At 37.9% G+C, this 18018-nt stretch overlaps 1 protein-coding gene across 1 annotated transcript in view; it reads left to right on the forward strand.

Annotated features, from left to right (window-relative positions):
- The window catches only part of LOC109912514 (receptor-type tyrosine-protein phosphatase gamma-like), a 767972-nt gene extending 750743 nt beyond the window's left edge, over positions 1-17229 (forward strand). Inside the window, exons 26-29 of the mRNA XM_048606500.1 lie at positions 5945-6091; positions 10691-10833; positions 13225-13360; positions 13772-17229. Of these exons, the coding sequence (XP_048462457.1) occupies positions 5945-6091; positions 10691-10833; positions 13225-13360; positions 13772-13918 (573 nt within the window). The 3' untranslated portion in view covers positions 13919-17229. The remainder of the gene's footprint in view (positions 1-5944; positions 6092-10690; positions 10834-13224; positions 13361-13771) is intronic.
- The last annotated feature ends 789 nt before the right edge of the window (positions 17230-18018 follow it).

Consider the following 18018-nt stretch of genomic DNA (forward strand, 5'->3'; position numbering starts at 1 on the left):
CTGGAATTGAACTCTGAGCCCTGGCACTGTGAGGTAGCAGTGCTGACCACTGAGCCACATGCCACCCAAGATCTCTTACTGGGATTCACAGCAAAACACCATTTCTCTTTGGCTAACTATCATTCCTATCCACTCACCACTATTTCTGAATTTCACAGCCCAACAAAAAGAAAATTGTTTACACTCTCTCTGACTGATGGGACATCACTGTTCTCCACTCCTAGGTGGCTATAGCTCGGGCAACATTACTTTTCCCAGCCCCCTGCCTCCAACTAACTGAACTGGGCTCATTCCAAGCCCATCCAATCTCTGAGACAAAATCACCACCAAAAATTGAATATACTTAAACAGGACTTTCAATGTGGTGAGTCAACAACCATACTTATTTCCATGTCATATGGTTTTTCACTCTGTAATTCATTAAACAGCAGGAGAGAGATTAAATACTTAAAATGACAGATGATAGAGCATGCTTCAAAGAAAACAACATAGCAACATGGGACACAGCAATCTTGCAAAGCTTTCTTTCTTTGCCTGAATTTTTTGTTGAAGTCATCTAGATTGGAAATGTTAGCTTGCTCTCTGTCTCCATGGATGCTGTCTGACCTGCTGTGATCTCCAGCATGTGTTGTTTTCAGTAGATATTCCAGCAGCTGCAGTGATTTGGTCCTAAAAATTAATTTCAATTCCATCAGCTCAGAAAAGGGTGTTTTGTATAAGTTTCCTAACCCATACAAATGCAAATTGATAATTCAAAGACTCGTTCCTGGAGATTTAAGGTACGAACTGTTTCAAAGGTCAGAGCTAGAAGAAGGTGTTTGATGTGCTTGCCTTATTTGTTATAACATAATATCATGTTGCAGCTGCACAGTGCATTAGTGAGGCCACTTTTGGATTACTGTGTACAATTTTGGTCGCCCTTCTGTAGGAAGGATGTCATTAAACTTAAGAGAGTGCAGAAAAGATTTATAACGATGTTACCTGGACTGGAGGGTTTGAGCTATAAGGAGAGGCTGAACAGGCTGTGGCTACTTTCCCTGGAGCGTCGGAGGCTGAGGGGTGACCTTACTTGGGTTCATAAAATCACGAGGTGCATGGATAGGGTGAAAAGCCAAGGTGTTTTTCCTAGAGTGGGTGAGTCCAAAACTAGAAGACGTAGGTTTAAGATGAGAAGGGAAATATTTAAAAAGGACCTGAGGGGTAACTTTTTCACACAGAGGGTGGTGCATGTATGGATTGGGCTGCCAGAGGAAGTGGTGGAGATGGATACAATTACAATATTTAAAAGGCACCTGGATGGGTATATGAATAGAAAGGGTTTAGAGGGATATGGGCCAAATGCTGGCAAATGGGACTAGGTCAGATCAGGATGTGTGTTCGATGTGGTTAAGTTGGACTGAATGGTCTGTTTCCGTGCTGTATGACTCTAAATCACGTTTATTTAGATTGTTGCCAATGGATGGTAGAGAGAGCTAACATTTCAGATGAGCTACAGGGTTTCAAAACATTCAGCATTATATTTCTGTGGGTATTTATTTGAGAGTTTCTTTCCAATTGAAAAGCCCCAGATGCCTTTATTCAAATAAGTAAAGCAAAAAATTCTGCAAGTGCTGAAAATCTAAAAACAGAGGAAACAGAAAACAAGCAGCAGTCAAGAAACAAGGCAGGCTTTCTTGGCATTATTAAAATAGTATCGGGGCCCCAAGTGGTGAATCTCAATCAGACCCTCAGCTATGTTGTCTGAAGGTTTCATAGGCTGTCTGAAATGGTACTGGGTGAATGTACACTGTGGATTTGGAGAGTGCTGTGTAACTGATTTTGAACTCTCTGTAAAAGAAATCCTGTCCCTAAAATTATTGAGTCAACCCGATGAATATATGATCTGGTTACTATTCGAAGAAAGGAGGTAAAGGGCAGTTAGTGGCAACTTCCAGTAAGCTGAAGTACCATGTAAGGGTCCTCTGGTTGATCCTTAGGGTACTCACTTTCTACATACTGGGTAGGTAAAGATGGATTGCAGATTGCAGCAATTGCAACATCCATTTACAGGATGTTGTTACTAAATCCCAGTAATATTACATTCACACACTGTTGATTGATTTACAGACCATGATAAGAAGCCATATTTTTGTCATATTTAGATTCTACCATCCATGCTGACAAGTGTCTCGCAGTGTTACAGTTTCTGTATTCTGTATTCACACCCAAGATTATCCATATTGGCCCCAATATTGGCTTGTCAAAACTGGATCAGTTGGAAATAATCTCACCTCGAAGCCAAAAGATTGTGGATCCAGTAATGCAAACTGCACTACAGTGTTCTCATTGGAACAAAGTTCCCTCTGTTTGTTACAGTGGTCCAGAATGAGACAATAAACCAATTTTCTATAGCAGATGTATCTTATTTTCCACTATCTAAAAGTAGAACATTTTTGTGTGTCTATGCCAATGTTCCTTCCCCAAAGAAACAAACAACTTATTTGATTATTTATGGGGCACGTGTGTGCCAACCAGAGTGGTTGCTATGTTTTTCTATTTTAATAGCAATCACTAGATTAGAAAATGTATTACATGATGCTCTTTAAAACATTGCAATATAAAATGTACTAAAGTAATATTACTACAATATATTGTTGTGGGAAGATTCCACGTAAGGGCCAGGCATTTCGTACAGTCAGAAGAGAAAGGACTCAGGCTGGTGGTCACCAAGATACGTTTCCAAAGAACTCCCAGCTGAGAGTTTTAAAATGGCATTGATGAAAACTGGGGAGCAAGCTGCTAGCCCAGTCTATTGACTGAGGCAAGAGAAACCCATAAATATGTATCTATCCTACGAATTACTATGAATTAAATGCGCCAGCCTGCTACACCCCCAATTCTCCTGTAGTGTTCCATAAATCAATAACATGAATTTCAAGTTCAAGACTAACAGGTCTCAATAATCACACAGTTATGTAAACAGTTGTAGACAGTGTAAACAGTGTACACAGTTGTAGTAAAATTGCATTTTGTTATAAGTACAATTGAGTTGGGGCAGTTTTGGAAAGACTTATATTTCCCTTTTGCTAATTACCTCCATCAGTGAAAATGGTTGGAGATAGTGTTTCAGCCCTGTTTGTCTGTCAGCAATATATCTCAGAAACTAGTGGATGAATTCCAAAGAATGTTGGTATACAGATGACGTATGGCCCAAGGAAAAACTAATTTGTTTTGAGGAACGTTCAGATCCAGATTCCAGAACTTCTTAAAAAATCTGTTAATATGAGGAGTTAGAGCAAACTGATGTTTTATTTTTGAATATTGTAAGTTGTTTTATTTAGAATGATTTTGATTGTTTTAGAATGTTATGGATTGTTGCGGCTGCTGTGATTTAATTTGTTGTAGGTATCAAAATCTGAGCAGGTTTTCGGATGTGGATTCGTCTGATGTCTCCTCGGTAACATAGAATCTATTAGCAAATTTTTTCATATTTGTAGTTAGAGTATCAGTCAGGTAGGGAAAAGCTTCAAGAAAGCTGGATAGTTGTAATAACATTAAATTACCAGAGTATGTCAGTATTACACGGTATTGTTTTTCTGTTTTTTTAGTTCTATTATCAGAAAACAGTAAGCATTTGCAGGAAAAGGTGTCTCATTTACTTTCATGGTCTATTCTGATTCCAAGATTTTGTAACTCGCTCAGATTAATCAGGAGGAATGAGCCTTAACAGTTTGATTGCTCTGTTTGATAAGAACTTCATAACCTGAGACCCTTTCCAAGACCTTTCCATTACCTGTGACCTTTTTTATAATAACTCAAATCTCCTGATATATTCTGTTTCATGTGGTCTTGATTCAATGGCTCGATGTTTGTTGAATTCTCTCCACAATCTCAGCATGATGAAAGCCCATATGCCTGCATGTAAAGCAATCAAATGTGCAGAAAAAAATGGAACTAATTGCAGTACGTTACAGCACAGTAGGACTACCACATATCACAGAGAGCAATTTCAGATTTTGTCCATACACTAATTAATAGGGAATGTATGTTATAATCATCTGGATTAGTTACATGAACCAGCCAAACCAGGATGTTTGTCAAGTTGCAGTCAGTATTTCATCAATTAATGTATGATTCCTTTCACAATTTGAAAGGAGTTTCAGCTGAGGTATTCAATACCATAACGTTTAAAGTTTCATATATATTTCTGAACTTGGCATTGACCAGTTTTGCTCCATTATCAGTCAGAAACTTTGCTCTTGCCACAAATAAGATCCTTATTGATTCTTCCATGATCATATCTATAACAGATCATGTTGTAATGACTGTACTCCAGTACAAAGACAAAATCTGATTACCAGATTATACAAAATGCAGACTGAAAATATTTTGTCCCATTTCTTCAAAGTCTTTGCAAGTACCTAATTAATGCCAATGGAAGACTTACAATAGGATGTGATGGCATTCCTGATACTTGTTCCAGATTTTAAATTTCTGTCTAATTTCTTCTGTTAACTTTCTACATGCTTCATCAGCTACATTTGTTTTTATTATTGCATCTATTATTCATTCTCATTTTGGCTGTGGAGCAGCCTCACAATTAAGCTTGACCCTGTTCTTGCCTGATATGGAGTCATAGAGTCGTAAAGCACAGAAACAGTCCTTTCTGTCAAACTTGTCTGTACCTGACCAGGTTTACCAAAATAAACCATCTGTCTGTGTTTGGTCCATATTCCTCTAAACCTTTACTATTCATGTACCTGTCCAAATGTCTTTTAAATGTTGCACCAGCATCTATCACTTCCTCTGGCACTTCATTCCACATACGAACCACCCTCTGAGTGAAAAATATTGCCCCCCAGTGCTGTTGTTCTGAACTTTCAACTTTTGATTGCTACATGGCAATCAATTGTAGAAACATTGACCAATTTTCCTTTGCTTGATGTAGGTCACTGTTGTAGCTGCTGTAGAACAGTGGTAGTGTCCCTACTTCTGGGCCAAAGGGTCTGAGTTCAAGACCCACCTGTCCCAGATGTGGCATAACATGTCTGAACTTTAAAACATCTATAATAGGGCTGTTGTGGTACAGTGGTAATGTCCCTACCTCTGAGCCAGAGGCCTGGGTTCAAATCCCATCTGCCCAGACATTTGTCATAATGTGCCTGATAAGGTTTGTTAAAAATATTTAATCTAGAACACTGGGGCTAATTGCCGCATTCCATCAATGTTCTGGCTGAGATCACCTTCCACAGGACAGACTGGAGATTTTCCATGACATTATTGCTAGTTATTCACTGGATACAATAATTGAGCCACTGAGGGGCTTTGATGCAGGATAATTGTGAAACTTCCAGAATATAATGCTAATTCAATATAAATGCAATGCAACCATAATAAATTTCATTTATTTAACTCCATTTATGGTCTTAGGTTGCCAGATAGGAAATATGGTAATTAATTTGCACACAGTAGAGATCACAAACAAAATTTGATCAGGGCCAGATAATCTGATGTAGCCTGGACAATGGAGACAACTCCATTGGTCTTCTCCAAAATAGTGCAAATGTACTTTTACAACTCTTAGTGAGGGCAGTTGCAAGGTTGTTGTCCTTGGTTTAACATCTCACCTTCAGCAATTTCTTCAGTACTGCCCTGCAGCGTTAACCTAGATTTTGTACTCAACTCCTCACATTCAACTGATTCAGAGGTAAGAACGCTACCGTCAAGCTTTGGCCAACACCTTGAGCCATGATCTTGTTGAAACCATTTTGTTTTTCATGTGCAAACTAACATAATTTACTGACTGAGTTGTTAATAACTTGTACCTTCCAATGTAACATGATAATTATGGTAGCATATTGATGTATAGATTAGACAGTTCTATGTGATGATTCGAGTCAACTGAAATGAGCTCGAGACAGAAACAGTTGTAAAATGGCTAATATCTATGGTCCATTACCAACAGGCAGAAGATGAATCTGTGTACTGGCCAAGCCGTGAAGAATCCATGAATTGTGAAGCCTTTACAGTAACTCTTATTAGCAAAGACATACTGTGCCTCTCTAATGAAGAGCAAGTTATCATCCATGATTTCATCCTGGAAGCGACACAGGTATAGCGAAATGTTCCAAGTTCATATAATTTTGGCTTACGTGATTAAAAAAAAACTTTTGTATGTCTCTCATAGAATCCCCACAAGTGTGGGAACAGGCCGTTTGGCCCAACAAGTGCACACCAACCCTCCGAAGAGCATCCCACCCGGACCCATCCCCCAATGCTATCACTCTAACCCTGCTTTCCTGTGGCTAGTGCATGTAACCTGCACATCCCTGAACACTATGGGCAATTTAGCATGACCAATCCACCTAACCTGCACATCTTTGGACTGTGGGAGGAAACCCACACAGACCCGGGGAGAATATGCAAACTCCACACAGACAGTTGCCTGGAATCAAACCTGGGTCCCTGGCACTGTGAGGCAGCATTGCTAACCGCTGAGCCACCATACTGCCCCAGTTTGGAACTGGAGAATCTCCATTAATATTCTCTGTCTGCATTGTGGATACATATCTTGCCTAGTAATTTGATTACAGAATAAATTAAAAAGGTAAATCAGTTACATCTCCGATTCTGACTGAGTATCCAAAAGTAAGCCTGATTGGATTTTGTAGCTGATTATAGAGCAGTGAAAGCTGCCTTAAACAGGGTACCTGTCTGGGATAGAATTTACTTAAATAATTGCAAACATACAAATTAAGAGCAGGAGTAAACCTTTCAATCTCTGACCTGCTCCGCCATTCAATAAGATTATGACTAAATGATTGCAACCTCAAATCCACATTCCTGGTGATTCCTGATAACCTTTCACTACTTTGCTTAACAAGAATCTACTTCTGCCCTAGAAATATTCAGGGACTCTGCTTCTATGACCTTTTCAGGAAGAGATTCCAATCCAATCCTCTGAGAAAGATTCACCTCATCTTTGTTCTAAATGGGAAACCCTGGTTTTTAAGCAGTGACTCCTAGTTATTGATTCCCCCATACGAGGAAACACCCTCTCCGTATCTACCCTATCAAGACTGCTCATGATCATACATGTTTCAAACAAGTTGCCTTTAAATTCCAGAGGATTTCAGCAAAGCCTGAGCAGCCTTTCCCCATTAGATGACCTTCCTCATTCCACATATTAGTCTGGTAAACCTTCTCTGAACAGTGTGCAATACATTTACATATATAAAGGTAACTAGTATTGTACACAGTACTCCAGCCTCAACTGTGCCTCAAATAATTGAAGCTAAATCTCCCTACTATTGTAATCAACTCCCCTCGGATAAAATCTTTTAGCTTTCATAATTACTTGATGGACCTTCATAATAACCTTTTCTGATTCATGTAGAAGGACACCCAGATTCTACTGCATCTCAGAGATCTGCAGTCTCTCACCATTTAGTTCATGTTTTTTCCCTTCTTTCCAAAATGGACAATTTGACATTTTCCAACATTAGACTCCATCTGCCACATTTTACCAATTAATTTAACCAATGTATATATCTTTGTAGCCATCACATGTCCTTTTCATGTTCCTCTTCTATTTTTCTCCACATCATCAACAAATTTCATCAAAATCACTTCTATAAATTGTGAACAATTGAGGTCCCAGCACTGATCACTGCAGCACACCACTTACTACATCTTCCCAACCTGAAAAAAAACCATTTATGCCTATTCTCTGCTTCTGTTAGCTAGTCATTGTTATATGTATGCACCAATAAGCCACCTACTACACCATGAGCTTTTACTTTCAGCGATAACTTTTGATGTGGCACCTTATCAAATGCCTTCTGAAGTCTAAGAGCAATACATCCACCTGTTCCTCTTTATCCACAGCATGTACCTCCTCAAAGAACTGCAATAAATTTGGTCAAAAATGCTTTCTCTTTTGCAAAAACATGCTGACTCTGCCTGATTACCTTAAACTTATCCAAGTACCCTTCTATAACTTCTTCACTAATAGCTTCTAACATTTTCCTTATGACATATATATAATCTATAGTTTCCTGCTTTCTGTCTGCCTTTTTGAATATAGGGTTTACATTCACTATTTCCTGGTCTAATGGGACCATCCCAAATCAAGGAACTTTTAGATAATCAAAACAAAAGCATTGACTATCTCACTAGCCGCTTATTTTATGACTGTGGGATGAGGTCTGTTAGGACTTAGGCATTTATCAGTCTGCAGCTCCAACAATTTACTCAGTATCACTTCTCTGATGATTGTAAGTTTCCTGAGATCCTCTCTCCCTTCCATTTCTTGATTTATCTCTGCTTCCAAGATGTTACTTGTATCCTCTATAGTAAAGATCATTGCAAACTACATTTTCAATTCAGGTGCCAGATACTCATAAAATAATTAGTTTTGTTTCCTGTAACAGAAAAAAAAATTAATTCCAGAGAGTGAAGACATTTAGGAAAAGCAAAAATTACAGAACCCCCATTTCCCTTCCTTCCTGACCTCTCTTAATCACATAGGTCTTGAACTCTAATGTAGATCACATTCAGGTGCACATAATACTCATGTGACTTAGCATTTAAGACAAAAGGTCTATCTTACTCATTTAATGAGGATCCCATTTTAGTTGATCCTTAATTAAGCTGCTGTTTCACTGGAAACGTTTCCCACCCCAGCTTAAGGTGAGCACCTACAAATTTAAACCAAAGATTTAAGTTTTATGCCAACTATAAATTAAATTATATTTATACAAAATACAAGTTTAGACTTTCTTACCGAGCAACTACACACATTCAGTCCTGTGACCTGGTTTAATAAATGCTTCTAAGCAAACTTTGAGTTAATTACTTAAAGCACACGTCAATTTAAAAATCTAAATTTGTATATAGTGAGCCAACTAAAACTATTATTATTTGAATGCTAAGAATATTTTCTTCAATTTACTTTTAACCCCTACTTTTAGTTAGCGGAAAATATGATATATCTGATATATGTGCTTTTTAAAATGTCTGCCTTTTCAAAATTAAAGGAAAAAATAATCGTATTGTCTTAACACTTAAAGTAATTTGGCTTTTGGATATTATGTGCGGATTTTACAGGGCACTATGGTCCCTGTCCCCTCACAATATATCAAAAAATCTGGGAGGGAGCCAGCCTTGATCTCAATGGCTGTGGTGCAGCAATTTAATGCTGCAGATAACATTGATTGCTTTGACTGAGACCTCAGCTCTCTTGGCACCTTGGATGACAAGCAGCTTGGTCCAGCAGCACCACTGAGACTGTGGCCACAGCTGGATCTGCAGATAGCTCACAATGTTAAGGAGCCTAGATGGGTCGGGCTTCTCAGACAGGTGAGAAGCCAGGTTCAAATGGCCAAGGAGACAATGGCCTCCTTTTGGCTCAGATATCCCGCAAAGTAGCCCATGAAATCTATGCTGCTGGGTCTTACTGCATGGCATGAGCCTACCTTGCGGTAGGTAAAATGCCAATAACAACAGGATAAGACCATTAAAGGCTAATAACTGGCCACTTAAAACCCATATTAGGCACAAAAGCAAACTGACTGCTCAACATTTCCTCTAAAAGTAGAAACAGTCTGAGAGCAGGCAGGATGGTGGTTGAAAAGCCAACAATTGGATGTAACATGTCCCACTGCTTTCAACCCTCTGACGGGTACTATAAAATTCAGCCCTACATTCTTTAATAGATAATCAGATGGCACTCACAAAATTTACAGGAGACCTAAATCTCTTTATAATTGTGACTTCGTGTTTACAATACAGTGACCACGATCAGTGTTGGAAGGAGGCTACAGTTTATACTTGATTACAAGACATATGATTTGCTGCTAGTGATAATCTAATTTTGATTTCTAGTCAAATATCAAAAATATTTCCAAATAAAGACCTGCCACAGCTGCTAAACTGGCAATTGGGGGAGAGTATTATCAACCTACTTTCTGATCATTTTTGTTCTGTTGGGTGGTGCAGCCAGCACAAGTGAAGCTTTTTACCCACTTACAGCTGTTCTAGTCACTATGGAGTTAGGTCCTCAACACCACAGATCTGACGAAAATGATTACCTTTGTTAGTATGATGAGGAGCCCTGTCAAGAGTTTCCATCATTTTTGTTTTAGTTTCACATTTCCAGTATTTTGCATCAAGAAGAATTTTTTAATGCAAAAAAGAGCCAAAATTTGGCATTGTCTGTGGATCATATTGAGCACTGCCACAGGTAAAGCCAAGTACAATACAAACAGGCAGCACTGTGATGAGTACAATGCATGAGTGCGTGTATTTGTAAAAATATTACATTGATTAATACATATCAAGCCACTCTTGTTTTGGAGTAGAAGAGATGTGCACTATTTTAGCACAGCAGCCTCACTCAACGATAGAGTGAGTGATGTCGCACGTCAAGTGTTTGTAAACAAAACTTGAAATGTGGCTGTGAAGTACTTGCTACTCAGTACAGTTTGTTGAAATCCTTTACTCGTCTGTCAAAAAACTGGAGGAAGGCCTCAGTGATATGGAATTCTGTAACAAAGTTGAGTCAAACAATATGCTAGGAATAATCTTTTAGGACTAAGAAATAAATCATTTTGTTTAGCAATTTTGTTGATATTCATGTGGAGATGAATGGAATGGAAAATACAGAAGAATAGTTTGCAAGCACTGTAAAGGTATAATGATTTTCTTTCAGGATGATTATGTTCTGGAGGTACGTCACTTTCAGTGTCCAAAATGGCCAAATCCAGATGCTCCTCTCAGCAGCACCTTTGAACTTATAAATGTACTGAAAGAAGAGGCCTTGACCAGAGACGGACCAACCATTGTTCATGATGAGTATGCACTTGTGGCTTCCTGTTTCACTTTATTTATGTCATTTGTGCTATCTTGATCTACCTATAGTCCAAAACAGTTGGGCAGTTTATTAATTATTAACAATTAGTTTCATGGAATCATTACTTCATTCGAAAGGGAATGTCAGAGATGTTCATCTTGTCATTGACAACCTGGTTTCTGTTGAAAATATATGCTATTTTGGTCTGGAATAACAGTATGAATGGAACATGGAAGTATGTGAGAATGATCCAAGCTGAACTGTGCTCATGTTTTAACTCCCTTCCAGGATAAAAGGAAATGTCTTTACTCAGTGACCCAGAGCAGTTTACTTAATTGTAATTTTGCGTACAAATTATTACTAGCTGCCTACCAATAATATACATGTTTGTTTCCAATCAACAACCAAATATTATACTTAAAAGAGAGTTAAAGGGTTTCTAGTTAAAAAGAAAGCATCTATCGGCCAGAAAGGAAATTAAGAATAATTCCAAAGATTGCTGTTGACTATAGAAATGATGATGGTTTTCCATCACTGAACTGTATGTTGAATCTATCCAGTACCTAATTCTTCTCCTGAAACTTCATGACGGAGCTCCTGATCTCTCATAGTAACTTGAGAATGAAAGCACTTGGCACACCAGAGGAACAGCTGAATTTTCTGTTAACACTCAAAGTTACGGTGCTAGTTACGTCAAGAGACTGCGACAATCTCCACAAAACCTCCAGGCATAAATGGTTGTAACCAGATTTAGGTTGACTTCATTTCCTCCCCTGTGAGGAAGAAACCATGAAGCAGTTGTTTGCCTTTGGCTTGATTGGTCGTCTTCAGATAGTTGTGAACAATATTCCACAGTGGGTCGTGAGCACTTAAATTACACTAACTCTTGAATGCAACTCTAAAGAAGTACTGCATTGTCACATATACTATTTTTGAACAGTCAGACACAATAGTGCTCTGACATGCCTTGTTCAACATTTTTCTCTCATCAACTGACTGACTAATTGGTCTTTAATCTCTTTTGCAGAATTTTTGCTGTCACACAAAGGCTCACATGTTTTGTACAAACACTTCAAAAGTACTTAATTGAGTAAAGTACTTGGAGAGGTGTCAATAATGCACAGTATTCTATGTGCACTTTTTCATAAAAAGAAACTTCCCTTTTCACACTCCCCCAGCATCTGATTTCCACTCTCAAAACTGTTTCAGTCAGCAGGCTAGGATCTTCTGTGTCATGAACCTCTCATAGCATGACAGTCATACTCGGTTTGCTAAAGGGTTGGAGACTGGTGGGCTAATTTAGTTTTCTTCTCATTCTGCTCTTGTAGTCACTGTTATTGGTGTTGACTGACAAGGCATGTACTGATAGATCTGTTTCTCCCCTGTACTACTAGAGATAGAGTGCACAACGCAACAATCTGACTAATTTTCTATAAAAGAATGAATAAAAGTTCTGAATATTTTGAACTTACTATAAGCAACTAAGCTCATAGCTGTAATAAATGTTACTTTTCTGGTTAGGATTTACAGAGCCAAATGTTAGTTTGAAAGTATTTAGTGTAATTAAGTCAAATGTCAACTGGAACAAACATCTTGCTTTCAATCTTTTGGAATTCCTTAGTGAAATAACTCCATAGAGGCCAGTCTCTCGTCACCAAGTCGCCCTTTATTAAATGTGGAAAGTTCTTGACACTGGTCCAGCTCCCTCAGAGCCAAATGTCAGAGATGTCTGACAATCCTATTCTTAACTGTCAACCGGGGCTCCCTGATTGGACCAGATTAGTTGCCCCAATCAGGAACTCATATTCTATGAGGTCCATCTGGCTGACCTTGTTACAATCACTATACTTAGAAATATTTAAAGTAAAGGCATCTGGAACAATAAAATAAATGGTCATGTCTCATTCATTTCCTGTGCACACTGTTCAGTGGAATTTGAAAAATGAAATACATGTTTACCTGGAGCAACTTGTCATTATAATGAATGTTTGTGTTTCTCTATTGCTCCATAGCAAGTGTTATTAGTTATCCAGTGACATATGCTGCCTTCATTTAATTCTGTCTGAAACTGCACTTGTAAAAGGAAGATTTATTAGTAACCAATGACAAAGAAGTTACCTTTGGATAAAAGGAACATTAATGAAGTCTAAGTGCAAGATTAGCTTGTGTGTTTAATTAGTTCCTAGTTTATATAAGATTATTAACTCACTATTTTGTAAACGTTCAAATCTTTTCTATCTATTCATGTTGAAGGCAGTCATTAAAGCTGATCCAGGGCGTACAGAAATTACATCTTAGCAAATATTTGAGAGAGAATGCATGAAAAAGAGATTGCATTCAGTCAGGTGAAGAGAACCTTAGGTGAACACTTCTCCTCGTACTGTATCCTGCAGGTTTGGAGGGGTCTCTGCTGGGCTGTTCTGCGGCCTTACTACTCTGTCACAGCAATTGGAGTGTGAATCTGCTGTGGATGTCTATCAGGTTGCAAAAATGATAAACCTGATGCGGCCAGGCGTTTTCACAGATGTCGTAAGTATTCGATTCTGAAAATTAAAAGTCTATTATATAACATTGACATTATAACCTTTAATTAGTCCTCGGATGCTGCAATAATGATACCAAAACTTGAGTATGGAAAAAGGCAAAATCTGATGTGGTACGGCCTTCTAACATGCCACATTATATCTGAGAGTTTTGTAATATGAATGTGCAATAGGTAAGAATATGCCATAGTTCTCTTGCATTGATCTTTTTCTTCCGATATAATGTAAATGACATCAATCTTGAGAGTTGACTATCTCTATTTTAAATTGCACAATGTTGCAGTGGTTATATTTCTGAAGATTTGACACAATTATAAGCAATGTTGAAGTAGTGATATACATAAATAATTAACACAAGGCTTTCCTAATCTAATGCTTTGTTTCTGTCTTTGCACAGGAGCAGTATCAGTTTCTATATAAAGCAATGCTCAGCTTAATCAGCACAAAAGAGAATGGAAATGGACCCTCGTCATTTGACAAAAATGGCACCATTATTATCACTGAAGAATCAGATCCAGCAGAAAGCATGGAATCTCTTGTGTAATTTGAAGATTTTCACAATTGGAACTTCATTTGAAAAACAAACTTCTAAGGACTGAATGAACTTTTGAGGCCTTTTTTTTGTCAGGTTGCAACTTTAAAGATAACCTGGCTAAACATTTTACAGTGATGAGAGGTTTTGATGTTAAATTGAACCATTCTGAATCTTATTGTTATCCTGCTGAGTATTTGCATCTCTTATTTTCACAAGATGAAAACACAATTTGTTCTAGTTTGCACTATCTAATCAGTGTTACTGCCTATTAAAAATCTAGTACAAAATCTGTAATTTCCCAGAAATCCATGAAAAAATTCTGTTTGCAATCCTCTATAACTTGAACTTCATAGGAAGACACAGCCTGTGTCTGGAGACAGTTTTAAGGTAATGTGCAAACAAAAACATTCTACATTTTAGTTGTTCATCAGCTCAGATTGTTTTTTTACAGACTGAAATGTATTATTGAATTCGCTTTTAAGTAATACATAATTTGAACCTGGCAAGTCCTGTAAAATATCAGAGATGTAACCTCCTACATTCCAGTGATCAGACTACGAACATTCAAAAAAGAAAATTCTTCCCACAAAATACTTTAGTGCTGGTCAGGTGTATGGTTAGAGCTAATAATTTATCATTTTCTTGACGTTTTATATATTTGTGCTGCTCCAGGCTGTAACTGAAATGTGTGGAGAAAATGTTCATTTTTCATGTGTTAGAAAAGATATAAATATCTAAGTAAGGGCAACAGTCATCATGCCTGCAAGAATGTGGAACATGAGTAACTGTTTTTCCAGGATTGAAATGAACATACAGGAGACACAGGTCCAAATGGTGGAAAGGGACGTGTGCACCAGTTCTGCTTGCACGTAGACAGCCAGCGGACACAGAATTTAATATTCATTATAAAGAACAGGCGACAGCTATTTGGATGCAAGCAATTGCTTGGAATGACCTAACTCACTGTCAGGCGATTGAAATGCAGCTCTGATATAACACGGTGTAGAGCTGGATGAACACAGCAGGCCAAGCAACATCAGAGGAGCAGGAAAGCTGACGTTTCGGGCCTAGACAGGGTCAGGTCTCAGATTTTCCAGCATCTGCAGTTCCTACTATCTCTGAAATGCAGCTCTGCCTGGCTTCAGGATTTGCAGGCAGGGCATGCAGCTCAGCAGGGAAGAAAGTTACAAATTTGGAAGGACATTGTCTGAAGCCAAGCTCTTCATTCCACTTTGCTTCTATCTTCTATCCCCATCTTGTATCCCAACTATTTAGACCCTCATTATTCTATACCATCTTTTGGGAGCTCCCATCACTGCCACCCATCACTTGTTGTCTTCACCCCCCCCTCCCCCTTCTCATACCTCCCTCCCACAGAGCAATCACCTCCTGGATGCCCCCTCACAGTGCTCCTCCACTTTTCCCTGCTTTTGCTGGCACTTCAGGGTCATGAACGTAATCCTGTCTCTCTCACCATTTCCTTACCATTTAAAAACTGCTGTTCATCTGTAATCTGAATGTACAACCTCGTCTGATGCACACCACCTTTAACCAGTGCAGATGGAACAAGTTTCCCATTCACTACTGACTAAATCTTGGACTTCTGACTTAATTTGGGCAAATCTTGATTTAATGGCATGCAAATATAAGTAAAGGGTACCTGCCACTGGACACCATGAGTTCCTATCCGCCACTGAAACACTGTCGACTTAATCTCTTAAACTCAACCCGTCATTGGAAATACAAGATTTTGACTCCAGCCTGCTTGAGCCATCCCTCCTGCCATGATTTCCATTCCTGGTGGCCCCATCAAGTCCACTCCTTGGATTCAATTTTCTTTTTATAGGAGGTGTAGAGAAAAGAAGAATGATACACGTTTTTGCACAGTTGGTTGTGTAAGTGTAAAATGAGGGTGCATTTTGTAGCAATGTTACACTATGGATAAATATTGTGTGAGGTACACCAATAATGTTGCATTTTTGCCATGTCAATAATCAGTCTTTTGGAAAGATTACATGATTTGAAACATTTTTTAAATAACAGTCGAGAAGAATTTATTAACTTACCAAAGATATAAAGTAGTTCTCAGCAGAACGTAGGAGTGTTTCTTTTAAAACAAAAATGTTTTAATTGTCTTATTATTTCTAAACTGCCTCTTTGGACCAGGGTCAGACTTTTAATTTAGAAATTCAAGAAGTGACTCAATAAGGTGAATGTTAATGTTATCAAGGTGCCATTTCATATTTCATTTCATGAAAGGATGATTCCACATATTGAATAAACCATTCATATAGACGTCATACCTTAATTATAATTTAAAATTGTATGCTTTCTCCTTTTAAAGGGTTTACCATATTTGTATCTAAAAATCACGTGTGATATTCAGTTAATTATCTGCAGATGAGGCTATGTTCTCAGTGGGAAGAACATAGTAGTGCTGGACTGAAAATGCTGTCAGACTTCTCTCTGCTGTAACATCTTTTAAAAAAAAATACTGCTACCTGGAAGTGAAAACAGAAGTTTCAAAATTTTTGTTAAAAAAAAAGAGATATTTTCACAAAGTGGGAGACATTTTCTATACTAGATAAACATTTGATGAGGCAAACATGAAACAAACTTTTAGGAAATTAAAAAGCTTGAGCTGTTTTCAGGAAAAAAAAGTTTAAAAAAGAAAAAAAAACTTTTTCTCAACAAAGGGGAGATATTTGAATTTTTTAAAAACCTCATGTTTCTCCAACATTTGGGGTCGTCGTGTTCAAAAGAATTTTGTTTCAACATTTTTGACAAAAATAAAGATAGTTCAAATATCATGTCTTGAAAACCATAACTTTTATTCATTCTTTAGGGTAGCAGATACAAACAAACTGTAAATATTTTGTTGCTTAAACAGGCATTCTATGGGGACTTTGTATCTACAATATATAATCACAGAATTTTATATTTTCATATAAAGCTAATTTTTTTCTAGTCTCAACTCCTTCATAGTTTTGTGGTGGCTATGTGGAAAGCTGTATTTGCATTGAGATAGTACCATGAATACTGTGTCATCACATTTCAAAGGCATCGAACCTATATTACTTCTTGGGGGCAGTGGTTGTCGAAGTTGCAGGTATTTTCAACTATATTGTCGATGTATGCAATAGGAATAGATCTAGGCAGTTGCTGAATAAGTTCGTCTCATGATCCATTTGAAAATGTGGTGTTCTGTAACTTGAAAAAATCTTCTTTGTTCTGTTGGAAACTATATTAAATTGTTCTATTATAGTGTTATTTAATATGTAAATTGTATTGCTACACATGAAATAAAGTATGGATTTTGACGGACCTATAGATGATGCCGCTGTGATTTTGCTAGAAGTATTCATTTTGGTGTTTAAAGCCAATATACTTTGTCTACAATATATTTTAGATTAGCTGAAGTCAGCCAGCATGTCTAGATTTGAAATTCCTCCTGCCAGTAACTTTACCAAAAATGTCTGCAAACAAAAAACTCAATCATTACAGAAAAGCAGAGATGCTGGAAGCTCTCACCAGCATCAGGTCAATAATTTTAGCATCAGAAACAGAAACTAGGAGCAGGAATAGGCCATTCAGCCCTTCAAACTTTCTCTGCCATTGAGTATGATCATGGCTAATTTCTCCCCATACCTTCTGATCCCTTTAACCCGACAAACTACATTTAACTCCTTCTTGAAAACCACTTTCTGGGGCAGGGAATTCAACAAGCTCACCACTCTCTGGGTGAAGATATTTTTCTTCTTCTCAGCCCTAAATGGCCTACCCTGTATCCTTGGTTCTGGACTCCCTGGTCATCAGAACATTCCTCCTTATCTACTCCTATTAGTGCTTTATAAGTTTATATGTGATTCTCCCATTGTCTTTCTGAACTCCAGTGAATATAGTCCTAACTGATCCAGTCTCTCTTCATTCGTCAGTCCAGCCATCCTATGGTATGGTAAATCTCGCTGTATAGCCAGAATATCCTCCCTCAGAGAAGGAGACAACAACTGTACACACTACTCCCAGTATCGTCTCCACCAAGGACCTGTATAACTGCAGCAAGATATCTCTGCTCCTGTACTCAAATCCTCTTGCTATGAAGGCCAACA

Source organism: Rhincodon typus, chromosome 16, assembly GCF_021869965.1.
Source record: "Rhincodon typus isolate 14 chromosome 16, sRhiTyp1.1, whole genome shotgun sequence".
Lineage (NCBI taxonomy): Eukaryota > Metazoa > Chordata > Chondrichthyes > Orectolobiformes > Rhincodontidae > Rhincodon > Rhincodon typus.